The following is a 15,038-nucleotide window of genomic DNA, read 5'->3' as shown; positions in this document are numbered from 1 at the left end:
GAGCGCTGCCCCGGCCCCCGCTGTCTGGTCGCGTCCCCACAAAGGCCGCGGGGTTGCGTGGCCGCCGCCGGGGGCGGGTCGCCTCGCTCCGGGGGCGCGGAGATTTGTTGCACTTCTTGGGGCTTTGTTTGTTGGTTTGTTTTTCCCCCTGATATATTTTTTTCCCCCCGTGATTTTTGGACAAAATGTCGGGTCCGTGATGTGAAAATTGAGCAAGGAACCCGGGGTGGCACGGGGGAGCGGGTGCAGTAAGGGGCAGTTGGCCTCCGCAGCTGCCCCGGGGCGGCAGCTCGGCTTGGCCGGGGTGAATCGCCGCCGCGGCCGCGGGGAACGGCTCGAGCAGCTCGTGGGTGGGCTTTAGTGGCTTTAAATCCGTTCAGCTGTGGAGTCGCAAGCCTACCCGTGCATCCGAGAAGGAATCCCCGGCTTCAATATGCTAATCGGCGAAGGAACGGGGGATGTGTTCCTCTCGGAAAAGTGGAATCTGGTAGCGTGGACCCGTGTCAGTGGCGAAGTATGTGGGACGTCATTGTGGAGTATTTAAACATCTTGTTTCCCCCCGCGGGATCTGTTATTGACAGTGTGTCATGTGTTATGAATGCTCGTGGCCGAAGTTCCCTGGCAGATCTGTCTCCTGCCTTCTGAGAAAGTAGACAATTGATAGATTGTCCGAGGGCTGGGGGGAAAAAATGCGAGTGGGTTTTCTAACTTGAGTTGGGTGAACCCCTGAACGCTGCTGGCGTGAGGCAGGCACATCGCCGCCCCGTAACCTTGCAGGGCGATGGGATCCTGTGAACACTTTGGAAGCGTTTTCATTAAAATACGATTTTAGGTGACGGTTAAGGGAAGAAAAGGCTATGGGCTTATTTCTTAGACTTAACATTTCCTCTCCCCCCTCCCCTTTTTTTTTCTTTTTAAAAGTTTTCCAAGTACTAACTTCATCAAGATGTCCAGTGAGAGGCAGAGGTCCGATGATGAGAGCCCCAGCACCAGCAGTGGAAGTTCAGATGCAGACCAGCGAGACCCAGCCGCTCCAGAGCCTGAAGAACAAGAAGAAAGAAAGCCTTCTGCCACCCAGCAGAAGAAGAACACCAAACTCTCCAGCAAAACCACTGCTAAGTTATCCACTAGTGCTAAAAGGTAATGTGTCACGCAGGGATTTAGCACATTGTCAGGTTGTCTTCCGAGTGGCTCGACGCTTTGGCTGGTTTTTTACATCAGCAGCAGCAGTTCAACCATATTTACTTGGATTTTTATGGGTGCCAGAATGAGTTGTCATTCTGTAGGTGGCATAGAAGCCACCTCCCTCGAGTTATACTTTTAAGCAAACTTATTCTGTGCTCTGGTAACTTCTGTAAGCAGTGTCCTTGGGTAGAGATTGGACTGACATTCTGACAGATGGTTGAAGGAGTTGGCAAGGAAAATTGGGTGAACCCGGATTAGCTGGTCCATGGAGGATGCTCCTTTCTATGAGTCATATACTCTTCTTCATGGAAATGGACACTTCTACAGGTCAGCAGTGCCTCTCCGTGAAACTTAACCATCAGAAACCATCATGTTTGCTAGAAATCTGTCAGTTCAAGTCCTCAGCTGTATTTGAAAGCAGATTTAAAAACTGCTTCAAAGGTGCTTTCCGTTTTCCAAACCTGACGTTAAGTCATGCATCCCAGGTATTACTTTTTGTAGTTGAATTATGGTTATGCTTTCGAATTCCTTTGAGGGCAAATAAAACTGGTAAGTGCTACTTCCAGTTTTAGATGGCACTTGGTGATTGAAAACTTTCACTGTCATTGTGCCTTTTCCCTGAAAAACTTGTGGCTGTGCTTGACACTTTTAATACTCTACAGCAGGACAAACATATTTTGTTGGGTATAAGTGAAAAGATCATTTTGTCTCCTGTTGATTTTTATTATCCTGTGATGGGGGAAAAATAATGTTCTGTCAAGATGGGACTCCCATCAGTGGTGGCTAGTGGGAATATCCATGAATTGTGGTAATTATACATCAAATGTACCCTACAGTATTAGTCAGTGTTGACATTTTGTTGATTTTTATTGATCACAACCAAAGGAAAAAGAAAATATAAAAATGATCAGATGTTGGCATTTTGTAATGATTCAGAAGTACTCTTATTTTTCTATGGATTTTCATCTCTTGTATCAACAATTGATAATAACGAGAATATTTTATTAAATAACAGCAGTCTTTGGAATAATTTACAGTTTTTGTCAATTTATTGTAATCTTGAGGAACATTTTAAACATCTTAAGCTTTGAGAGCATTTTAAATTTGAATAAAATCAATAATTGCCCTCCCCTTTTCTCAAAGCAATATAGTATATCTTTTTATCTCCTTTCCCCCAAATTTATTAAATTTATGTGCTGTACTTAAGATCAGGGAAAACAGATAAGGTTAAATAATGCCAAAGTCCTTTGGAAGTTTTTCACTGGTAAAGACATTTGTAAATTTTAAACTTCTTTTTTACAGATAAAATACTGTCAGCACTATTAATGTGTAAGAGCAGTAGCTTGTTAATTTTTACCTTGGTAAAAGTGACTGGAAGTCATTGTCAAATATTCTAATGCTTTCCCTCCTCCCTTCTTGTCTCATTTGCATATAAGCTTGAAAAGAGAATTTCTTTGGTAAAAAGTGTTTTAAAACAGATTTTAGATCCTTTACTGAGTGCTATTGGAGGACTATTTCTCAAAACAGGTGTAAATGTCTTATTTATTTACAGTAGCAAGTGAGAAAAAAAGCTGCAAAGTTTCTGTTAAGGGATTTGGGTTATGCCTCTGAGAACAAAGAGGAAGCAGCCATGTTAGCATTACTGAAGGCAAAGCCAGCCTTGCATTTAACTGCATGGTGGTAGAGGGCAGTGTAATTTCCCGGTTATTCTGTAGACTATCGCAAATCCTTTTTGTCTGTTCTCATTTCACTAACAGAATTCAGAAGGAGCTAGCTGAAATAACCCTTGATCCTCCTCCTAACTGCAGGTAAGAAACAAATTTTGTTGATTTAATTTCAAATTGTGGAAAAATACCAAGAGATTGATGTATCGTCCTTGGATGTGTGTGCTGCTGAAGAGGCTACATTTGCTTCTTTCCAGCTTTGCAAGTGGATTAAACAAACATTTTCTAGGATGAATTAAGTACATTTGGGAGAAAAAAATGCGTTTTAGCATGTTATATATACATGTTGGACTTGTGAATGTACTGATTTTGTGCTTTTTACTGAGATTGATTTGAACGGTGCTGATTTTTTTTTCTGTTGTAGTATTTCTGTAGAGTGTGTTTATTCAGAAGTATATTGCAGAAACTTCTACAGTTTTTCCTGAGCTTTAAAGTTACTGCTTGTGTGCAATCTGAACTGACCTTCCAAATTTAGAAATCACCGAATGTGTTATAAAATGTAAATGCAGTAAATAAGAGTATAAGTTGTTTCTGTTTGATTTATTCATTAACTTGCCGTAAGGACAAATTTCATGTGCTAAGCTAATGGTTTTAGTTGTTTTCTAGACAGTATATTGTTGGAATTATTTACATTTTAATCAAATGTCCTAATTACTTGGAAGAATTCTTAGTAATTTAGGTACTTGAAATAATGTGTATGAGAAGCAGTTAGATGAATTGGAATTTGTGGGAAGAATTTATATCAGTGAAACTCATGTAGAATAATTTAAGATTCTTGGTTGATATAAGGTGCATTAAGATAACTGGTGGATAATTTTTTTCCTTGAAACATTTTTTTCAGTTCCTCTTACTTAGTGCTTTGTTTTTCAGTAGTGACTTTATGGTTTTTAAAATTCATCAAACTTAGAAAGAACAGTCTTGTAGATAACTTGCATAGAGATATGTGCTCAAGAGTGAGAGTGGCTGCTAGAAATAAGGCAGTGTTATGGTTTGATATGAGAATGTTTTCTTGTCTGACCTTTATTTTTGCTACAAGTTTTGTGTTCACTTGTGATGGTGAGACCTATCTCTGAAGTATGTTTGAGATATAATAGGGTACAATCCAATTGCTTCCTTCTATGTGTATTAACCGGATCCTCGGATACGGTGTTCGGATCCTGATTTATCCAGTGAATTAACAGTCTTGCTTATATTTGTAATCAGCTGTTTCAGTTCCAAAAGGAAACAAGAATGCAAAATAATTTTAAGCAGATAGTGGTATGTCAGATCTGAAAGTATTACTTACGACCTACGCTGTGCAGTAATGTAGTCACTAGCCACTTGTGGCTGTTGACCACTTCAGTTTAGTCCAAAATGAGACATGCCATAAGTGTGAAATACACATCGGATTTTGAAAACTTAGTACAAAGAAAAGTATGTAGAATAATCTTACCAATTTAAAAACATTTTTTGTTACATGTTAAAATGGTAATATTTTGTATATATTGGGTTATATAAAATCTGATTTAAAATTAATTTCACTTTTATTTTTTACCATTTTAATGTGGTTATTAGAAATTTTAATATTACATATGTGGTTTGCATTGTATTTCTATTGAACAGCACTGCTTTAATGGATAAATAAATCAAAATATTTTTAGGTGTCTAAATGGTATGTCAAATCTGTAGCCATTTAGGGAGGGGGTCAAGTTAAATTTGCTCTCTGAAGAATCACTTAAATTGAGTGTGTTTTGGTATTTCCTATTATAAAAGAGGCAAAGCGCTGTCCATTCAAAACTCTTCAGTGTTTTTAAATGGCACATAAGGTCAAACATTTTTAAAGGTTTCTGTTTCTTTTCTGCAAATGGCCCAAGCTAGTGTACTCGCATAAACTAGAGAGCCCAGTAGACATGTGTTGAATGTCTTGAGAGCAGTAGTGCAGCATTGCAGTTGCTGAAGGAATAGCGCTGTCAGTTTAACGTAGGAATGGTTCCACGTGGTCACTGAGGATTAGTTTAGAGGAAGTAGAATCTTTCTAGGAGATAGAAAGTTAACTTGTTTTTATTTTTCTCTTTTATTTTTCTGTTTTCATTGCAGTTCGTGAACGCTTCACATTTAATGATCAGACTAGTGAAGTAGCAAACCTTTGGGCTTGCTTGTGAGCGATAACATGGAATACATCATCTTTGATTTCCCTTGTCATAACTTATGTTTACCATTAACTATTGCAATGACATCTTTCAGTTCTTTAGTTCTTTTAGTATATGGGTGTTGGCAAAAGTAAGTTTACAGTTGTGAGTATGTGAAATACAGTTTATTGTATTATTATTTAAGTAGTATTTGTATTGCAGCTGTAAACCTACTTTTGCCCACCCCTGTATGCATTTCTTTGTGACTGACTGATTAAAGCAAAAACAGACAGGAAATACGAGTCTTGGTAGGGGACTGGTAGTTTGGGGACAGTCTTCCATCTGACAAAAATATCCAGATACTTTTGTGTGTTTCATTATATGTCTTAAGATTCTTTTGGGTGGAATATCCAGTCGTTGTCCAGGAATTTGGAATATTCAGTGTTTAGTGGAGACATTTTAGGATTTTTGACAGCTAAGGCCAAATTTGTATTATATTTTTTACTCATGTCAGGTATGTGACACATTGCTAGTGTTCTTGTAATTCACAAGGTCATCAGTGAGAATTTTAGCTTCATAATGATTATATAGTTTAAATTTCTTCATTTATGTTATTAAAAATGGGATTCTATATTTATAAATTCTAGCACATGTGAATTCATATTGATTGAAATCAATGAAACCTAATTCTTTTGACTTTCATGTGTAGTTAATCAGAGTTCCATTATAGTTTTAATATGATTTTTACAAGTTTGTCAAAGTATGTGACAGATTTGTTCCTCAGGGAAGAAAAGAAAGTATATCTGTGTACATTTAGGAAAATGTTGAATGAAATACAAGAAAACTCAACAAAATCAAAATTATTCAGACTAAGATTTCTCTTAAATCATTTTCTATGTTGAATTAATAAAAGATTCTTTAGTTATTATCTAGCCATGTCTATATTGTATACACTCAGGGTGATCTTAAAGTAGACTTAATTGTTGAATTATGTGTGTGGCTTTAAACTTGTTTGAATATATTTTGAGAGTATTAGTATTTCTTTTCCTGAGAGTATAAAAGTTTGCTAAACTGTTTATTTCTAGTGATTAGATGGCATTTCAGTTTTTAGGTATTGAAGTGCCTAAGGCCAAAGCATCCTCAACAAAGGCATAATATTTTGTGGCTTCATTTTATACTCTTTACATACTATAATCTAGATTAGGGTATAAATAGTTGATGAGAATGAAGGGAAATTGTATTTTGGGCATTTCCGTATGTTTTTAGAGAAAGTTAATGACTAGAATTGTTGAGTGAAGTGCTATTCAGACATTTAGGTTCCACCTGTTTCCCAAAGTGTGTTCTTGTCCCCTCAGTTATCACTTGTACAAGTGACAAAAATACAGAAAGGTGCTGAATTTTTAAACTCAAACTCTACTTTTTCCCATATATATGAGACAAATATACATTCTTAAAATATTCTTTAATGTGTTCAGATTGAATTTATGTTAAAGTAGATATTCAGGGGCATTTGTAAATAGTTTTTGGATGTGGAAAAGGTTTATTGGAAGGAGGTGTTACAGTATCAAGTTAGAGTATTAATATGTTCATAGTGCAAAACCTGAAAGCACATTTTGCTAACTTGCTTCTTTTTAAAAATAATTAATAAAAGGAGCAATTAAGTTCTAAACCAGAAGTTAGAAACCCTTGATTTAGTCATAACCCTCTGTCTGTGGATGAACTCGACCTCTGTTTGAGGGTTATTACCACGTTTCATCATTTTTTAGCATAGACTAGTACTTTGCTGCTCAAAGAGTGATCTTCAGACGAGCAGCCTCTGCATCATAGGTGAGATTGTTGGAATCTCGCCTTCCCCCACTGCAGAGGCACTGAATCCTAACCTGAATTTCAACAGGATTCCCAGGTGAATTGTATATACATTAAGGTTTGAAAAGCACTGGGCTGTCTGAGTTTATATCCCTGCTCCAGCACTTACTCACTATGTTACCTTAGATAAGTTATCGAATAGCTCTGTCTTTCAGTTTCCTTGGCTGTAAAATGGAGAGTAAAATGACACCCCCTTTTAGGTTTGTTGGGAGGAGCAGATGAGTTAATATGTTTTAGTTTTGTAACAGTTATAAATCGGGTCCATAAAGGGCCACAGCATGATTAAAGTGGGAGAGATGGCTTTGCAGCTTTCCCTCACTCTTGCATTTTCTCCAGTATATTGGTGTCCTACCTTAGGAATAACTTCATTTCAGTCAGTTCAGCACCAGTTTATTAAGGACATATCAAGCAGTTGTTTGATGTTAGTAAAAGCAGTGGCTTAGAACTTGAATAAAAAAGAAAACATAAGAAAATTGAGCAAAAATAAACAAATAGTATATCCCTTTTAAAGGAATATGTATAAAGTTAATGATACTTTTAGTTCAGTAGAGAATGCTTTGACTGTCCAGGAAATTATAATGAAAAATCTTAAAATAAGGGTGATGGCTGTTTTCCCTTTTAAATATTTCATTATAAGAATTTGCAGTTTTACTGAGAATGAGATTATATCAATATTTGTAAAATTTAGATTCTGAATTGATATAGTTTAGTTATCTAAACATAGTATTCTTTCCTTATCAGTGATCTAAGGAGAGATTTGGAAGGTTTTTCTAATTGGGGGATGAAGGCAGGTCATGATCAAAATAGCATGTGATATTGACATAGCTTTGTTGCTTGTTTATTCAGTACTACTGGATTGTAAACCCACAGATACAGTTTTTCTGTTTTACTTATACATTTAATTGTTGGTACTGTTTATATTAGACAGTGTGAGCTATGTGAATGCACTCTATTTTATAAAACAAAATTCTACCTCATGAATTCATCTAGTCATTTTATTTTCAACTCTTCAGAAAAATATCCTGAACCTGCCTTTTTATAAAAATTAAATTGTAATTGGAAGCTTGATTTGTAAAACAGATAAAAATACAGAACTACTCTTAGGGAAGGTATTTTCCATCCCACCCTACTGTGGTCATCTGCCAATGGTGAATTTTTATTATTTTATTATTAATTAATTAACTTTTGGCATCAATGTAGACCTCAAAAATCATGAGGATTTTTCTTGGCACTTGGACATTACTGATAAACTTAAGCGTTTAAGTAGTATTTGTATTGCAGCTGTAAACCTACTTTTGCCCACCCCTGTATGCATTTCTTTGTGACTGACTGATTAAAGCAAAAACACAGTTGCAAATTCTTAATATGCTATATTAATGCTATATGCTATAATTATTTACTTGTTTGTCTACCTTCTGTAGGAGTTAGTCTTCTTTTGAAAGAAGGACTTTCATATATTTTTATGTCTTGCTTCACACAGTGCTTTTGCATGTGAAGATTTGTTAATAAATTGAAGTCTGTCAAATTAACAGAAATAGAAATTTAAGGCAAAATAATGACTTTGGAGTGAAGAAAATCTTAAATATCCCATAAATTTTTTACTTTTTTCTTAATTGTAATTTTAATATTCAAAAGTATTCAGCTACCTTTTTTAATAAAAGAAAATTGAAAATCACACTAAGTATAATTATGTCCATCATATATGTCAGTGTAGCAGAAGGACTCAGTACTGCTGTGACAAATACTTTTTCCAAAAGAATGATATGATGGGAAACTATTCTTTTCTCTCAGAAGGCCATATTTCCATTAGGGTTCTATTAAGTTTAGTGAAGATAATGTTATTAGAAAGTGGGTGGGAACAGTGTGTGCATTTTCAAAAGTTATATGGTTACTTTGCAGCTAGCTACATGCAAGACTCCCAGATTGTTTTGTTCCTTTCTATAGGAAGCCGATTGGTACCTCATTCCCTCCTTGAATGAGTTCTTTAACAACAGATGGATATGTTTACTCATAAGAAAATCAACAAATCATTTTTGCTTGTATAGTGCAAGAATGAGAATGGAGAGCTTGATCTGCTATTCTCATCTTCCCTACAAAATTGAGTTTAAAAACATGTAATAAAACCACTTGTAGATCTAGAGAAATAGAAAATGTTTTTTTTCTCTTCCCATACTGCTTTTGACAGGGAAGTATACTTGACATGTTGTTAAAATCTATAAGAAGAAACATCTTTAAACTTTTGATCTTTCTTTTACCTATGGATGAGTGGTTCTACACTGGGGGCCATACTTGCCCCACTCCCAACCCATCCACAGTTGGCAATGCCTAGGTGACTTTTTTGCTTTTCACAACGGGATAGAAAGGGGATGCTACTGACCTTTAGTGAGTAGAGGTCAGGGATGCTGCTAAATACCCTATAGTGCCTAGGACAACCCCTCACAACAAAGAATGATCTGGACTAAAATGTTGGTAGTGCTGAGGTTGAGAAATCCTGCTGTAGGTATTTATTTGATTCTCTTGAGTTTGCATAGTTTGCTTTTTACCATTTCCTAGCTTATTAGTGATGCCTGCTTAATATATCTCCTACACCTTCCTCAGAGCCGGTGTGCCCACCTCCCACTACTTTTGTGCTGTCCTTTATATTATACTAGAGGCCTGGTGCACGAAAATTCATGCACTTGGGGAGGGGGGTGGTCCCTCAGCCTGGCCTGCGCCCTCTCACTGTCTGGGACCCCTTGGGGGATGCCCTCATGCTGGCTTAGGCCCGCTCCCCACTTATTTATTCATTCATTAATTCGTACATCCTTAGTGCTGCCGCAGAGGTGGGAGACGCTCCCGCCACCTCCACTGCACTTTCCAGCTATCAGCCCGGCTTCTGGCTGAGTGGCACTCCCCCTGTGTTGAGCGTGTAGCTCCTGGTGGTCAGTGTGTGACACAGCTACTAGTCGTTCCGCCATTCGTTAGATTTGCATATTACCCTTTTATTATATAGGATTAGCTAATGTATGTATATGGTATTTTTTATGTGAACTCACAGAAATGGCTATCTTGAATACCTGCTAAATTATGGTCTATTGAGGCCAGAACTGCTTGCAACAGTATTTTTATATCTTTTCTGTTTTCTACTAGTTAATTATACCCCGACATGATCTAACTTTAGGCGGGTTGTGTTTGTGTTGTACTAGGAATATTGAAGTACCATCAAGGAGAAACGCCATTAGAAAATCATCAAATTTCTGTTTTACATTTCATTTGGTTTTTATTTTTATCATTAAGACAATACAGAGATTATTTGTTTCTATTATTGTTATAAATTCACTTTATTTCAAACATTAGGGGCCAGATGTGTTTCAGAATGCAGAAATTTTCAGATTTTAGAAAGGGAATATGCTGTGCCTTTTGTATTTTATGCAACACCCTTCACGGGATCTGGGGCAGCACTCCATAATCAAACATATTCATATTTCTACACCAGAAATGTATGAGCATTCATACTAAGTGAGATAAATAGAGAATTCAGATAGTTTCAGGTTAGTTCATGTTTGGTGTTATTGCCAAATTATTTTGCTTCAAACTTATTTTTAAAAAACCTTTGATTTTTTTACAGAGCTTTTGGGATTCCAGAATTGTGTATAAGCAGTACTACTTCTATTACAATGATAAATTACTACAGCTATTTTACTCTTGGAGAAAGGGTGTTTTCAAGTCTTGCTCTATACTTGTCTTTCTTTTACCTGTTCCTAATAGCTGTTTTCAATTTCTCAGTTATTTTTGGATCATTGCTATTTGTTTTTGTACAATTTGTACGCTTAACTAGAAATAAATTTAGATACTCCATTTTAGTATTTATTTCTCCTTAAAGTGAAACTATAAGTATCGATTTCTTTTTTAAGTTATATTCTGTGTATATTGGATTACTTTTCCACTTTACCATCAAATATTGTCTTTTAATCATTCCATTTTTTTCTAGATATACAGAAAGGAAGATGTCCTTTAATACTTAAACACAGGACTTGCCATTTTTATGTATGCATTTTGTCTTGCAGCATTTGAGGCAATTTGGCTGTAAAAGGGTACACTAAATTTTGCTATCTGTATTGCATTTAACAAACAACCTTAGAAGGGTTATAACGTATAAACATAAAGCTTTATTTTTCTTGCTCATATGAAGTCCACTGTAGGTCCAGGAACTCTTCAGGGTAGCTCTTGGATGTGTTGACTTGAATCTATACTGCTTGCATCTTACAGCTCTGCTGTTTTGAACATGTGTCCAGGCAAGAGAGCTGGAAGGTCATGTGCCAACTTTTAAGTGCTTTGGTCTGGAAGTAGGACATGAATTAATCACATGGCCTCGACTAACTGCAGGGTGGCTGGAAAATGTGGGGGAGCTTATGGGAACTCAGTGAGAAATCAATTTCTCTGCCACACAGGATATATACTTCCATGAATAGATGACTTTCACTGTCACTGCAAAAGTGGAAAGAGGAAATAATTGAGCACCAACCTGACACTGTTCCGAATTCCATAGTATAATAGCTATTAATAAACTACCTTGTTTAAGTTTCAAAACAACCCTACCAGTATGAAGTAGGTGTCTTGTATAGAATTCAAAACTGAATCTGAGAGTTGAGAAAATTGCCAGATGTCACATATGTAGTTCATAGAACAGATCAGGGCAAAAATCGAGGCTTGCTTTTGACATGCAAGTAAGTACTGGTGCTTTAGTATAGTGCTGCTTGAGAAATCTGGTAAAAGGATTCAGAGTTGATTACGGGTCTGGAGGTGCATGCTTAGTGTAAATAAATATATCTCACTTGTTTGTTTATAGTCTCTTGAAGGTTCCAAAATACTGTTTCTTTAGAGGTTTTAGAACTTGGCAGGTATGGTAAGTTGGAGAAAAGTAAGCTTCCTTCTTGGTCTTGTGGGTGCTAGGTTCTTTTTCTTCTTCTTTTTAAAAAATTATTTAGAAGCATTATCTTTTCAGGGAGCATTCCCCAACTCTCCAGCTTTCTTGCCCTGTTCGCTTTCCTTGTAAGGAAGAAGGTAAGGGATTGAATATGATCTTAATGGAAAAGGCAAATTTTTGTTCTCTGCCTTGTAGTTCTTTGTGTATGGCTTTCCTGTTGGCTAAGGAATAACTTCTAATCTACCTCTACCTTTTTCTTTGGGGTATTGTGAAGCAGTCGATGTTTATGAAATTGCTTTGAAGTTGGAAAAAAATCTTTCTGCAGATGAGAATTTTTAGCTTTATGAAGAAAAGCCTTAATCACATAGGATTTTATGATAATTTTTTTACTGATTTCTTAGCAACATGTACACTTACTATTTTTTAATACTAGTACTAGATCTACTTTTTTACAGAAATTTGGTATTATATGACATTCCTTAATTTTTTCTTGTTTTACATAGGTTCGTAGTTTATGTAAGTACTGTTTTTCCTAAGCTTGTAAATTTGTACAGAAATTATTCGTAGATATTAATTAATATGGGAATTTGCTTTTTTTCTTAATTAAGTCTCTTTGGAAGTGGAGCTGAGGAAAATGTTTTTCTGGGTGACCTGCAAGGTTTATATGGTTCATTTTAGATTGATGAAAGTAATGAGTTTTACAGTTCACTTGTGCCTTGCATTTTGCCTAAATGCAATATAAAGCTAAGTTGGAAAGCTTTGAGATTTTTCTCTCTGTTAACATTTCATGGGTTTTATAAGGGTGTTTAGGTAAATAGCATAAGCTTGTTTTCAGTGCCTGTTTTGGATGGTCAGTAGAAAGTGATTAACCTTATGAATAATAACTATAGGGTCAAATTTCTAGGATCATTTAAATTTTTTAAAATGCCAGTTCCCTCTGTTTGGTCTCTGGTGTATATAATAATTGTTTTAATTTTATGGTTACTTGCAACAAATAAAACTCTGAAAGGAACTGCAGTAGTGCTATGTTCCTTCATTGTCCGAGGTTTAGTTTGCCTGTTTGGGAGGGATTTGGGTCATTTATGCCATTCCAAAGTTTCTTTGCTGCTTCACTGTCCCAGAGCAAATATACTTTGTCATTCTGTTTAACTTCTTGCTTGTCTGGGGAAAAATAAAGACATCTCTAGTCTGAAATTGCTTTTGGGAGTATAACTCCACATGTTTCAGTCTGAATGAAAGGCCTAGGGAAACATGAATTTTGTTACCTTTTTATTTTATTTTCCTTTACTTATAAATCACCGTGATGATCCTCCTGTTACATCCATGCGTCTCACTTTTTTGTAAACAGCATTCATCCCCTTTCTGAGGGTGGTTATTTGTAGTTTGTTTTGCCATTTACAATCTTATAGGTCCTTTACAAATGGATCATTTTTTCACATTAAATTTTAGTAGGTCAAGAATCCATTTATTCAGGGTCCCTTTAGAGAATCGATCATAGAGATTGTGACTACATATTGTTTATAGCTTCCTGTTGCTTTCTGTAGTCTTTTCAATTTAAACAAGCAACAACAAAATATAGAGGGCACCATAAGGCCTTAACTTTATGGTTTTATTTTTGTTTCACACTTGTTTCTAAGGGTACTGGTAATATTTGTTGGATTTGAGATGTATATGCTTGTAGTAAATTTACTTGCTGTAATAATGAGGGAAAATCTGGCATTTTGAAGGGTTCAGACACAAACTTAGATGCTTGTGATCTATGTGGAATTCAATGGCAGTTTTAACTAGAGTACCTTTAGATTTTCTTTGTTTTATTTACACCAGTGTCTGTTTAAACATTTAAAATACGTTTCTGTTATATCCTCCCAGATGCCTAATATCTTCAGATCCATTAGAGGACTGTGCCAAGTATTCATTTTGTTTTTAAACCCTAAAATAAATATGCTGCAAATGATCTCTTTTCCCTCCTGCTGAGGTTTCTTAATTTTTGAAAATTAACTTTTTATTATGGAGAACTTGAAACATACAAAAGTAAACAGACTTGTATGATGAATCCCCATGGAGCCTTCACCCAGTTTGAATAGTTACTAACCCTGACCAACCTTGTTTCATTTATAAACCCCTCCATTTCACCCTCCGTATTAAAATGAGGCAAATCTCAGACATCATTTAATCTGCATTTTTAAGAACAGATATTTCAGTGTGCATTTTCAAAAACTAAGGACTCCGTTTTACTTAACCACAATGTCATTAACACATCTAAAATTTTTTATTGTTGTTAATCCTCAACAGAGGATCTTTTTTCCTTTGATTTTTAGAGAGTTGAAAAGGAGGAATGGAGAGGAGAGGGAGAGAAAGAGAGATACATCAATGTGAGAAAGAGACATTGATTGGTTGCCTTCTGCACTCAGCTCAACCGAGGCAGGGATCGAACTTGCAGCCGAGGTACGTGCTTTTGACTTGGGATTAGCGCGGGCCCACGCTCTAACCATTGAGAAACACCAGCCAGGGCAACAGATACACAATTTTATCGAAGTTCCTTGGTCGGTCACTGTTACAAGTGTTTCATGAATGTCCTAGAAAATCCCCACCTTCCTCCTCCTCGACTTATTTGAATCAGTTTTCAAATAAAGTAGACACATTGTGATTGGTTGATGTCTTTTATATTCTTCTAATCTATACATTCCCCCTTTTATTTCATTTTTGAAATTTATTTAATGAAGAAATGGGGCTGTTTCTCAGAACCTGGATTTGGCTTACTGCATTCCTATAGTGTAGTTTAATATCTTTGTGTTCAGTGTTTCCAGTAAATTTGGGAGTTAGGTCAAGAGGCTTCATCAAGCCCGGCCGGTGTGGCTCAATTTGATTGAACATCATCCCGTGCACCAATAAAGAGGTCATCGATTGGACTCCCAGTCAGGGCACATGCCCAGGTTGCAGGCTTGATCCTCAGTAGGGGGGTGTGCAGGAGGCAACTGATTGATGTTTCTCATCAATGTTTTTATCTCTCTCTCCCTTTCCCTTCCTCTCTCTCTAAAACCAATAAAAACATATTAAAAGTAATAATATATAAAAAAAGTCTTGCACAAATTCAGGTGTGACATTATTATTATTTTTTGGACAAAGCTGCTTCAAAGGTGGCAGTATGCTTTTCTGTCAGGAGACACATAAGTTCTGGTGGTCTTTGGGATACTGGCAGTCATTGTAATATATCTCTAAAGAGAAACTTACTACAAGGATTTGGTTACT

General features: G+C 36.3%; 1 protein-coding gene across 2 annotated transcripts in view; it reads left to right on the top strand.

Annotated features, from left to right (window-relative positions):
* Nucleotides 1–901: 901 nt before the first annotated feature.
* UBE2E3 (ubiquitin conjugating enzyme E2 E3) overlaps nt 902–15,038 on the top strand; it is an 87,789-nt gene continuing 73,652 nt past the window's right edge. For both annotated transcript variants that reach the window (XR_001351029.2, XM_023744413.1), the window contains exons 1-2: nt 902–1,140; nt 2,943–2,993. Coding sequence is in view for 1 of the 2 variants with exons in the window: in XM_023744413.1 (XP_023600181.1) it covers nt 947–1,140; nt 2,943–2,993 (245 nt within the window). In the remaining variant the exon portion in view is untranslated. The remainder of the gene's footprint in view (nt 1,141–2,942; nt 2,994–15,038) is intronic.

Source organism: Myotis lucifugus, unplaced genomic scaffold (assembly GCF_000147115.1).
Source record: "Myotis lucifugus unplaced genomic scaffold, Myoluc2.0 scaffold_5, whole genome shotgun sequence".
Lineage (NCBI taxonomy): Eukaryota > Metazoa > Chordata > Mammalia > Chiroptera > Vespertilionidae > Myotis > Myotis lucifugus.
This window is presented reverse-complemented; position numbering and strand designations above follow the sequence as displayed.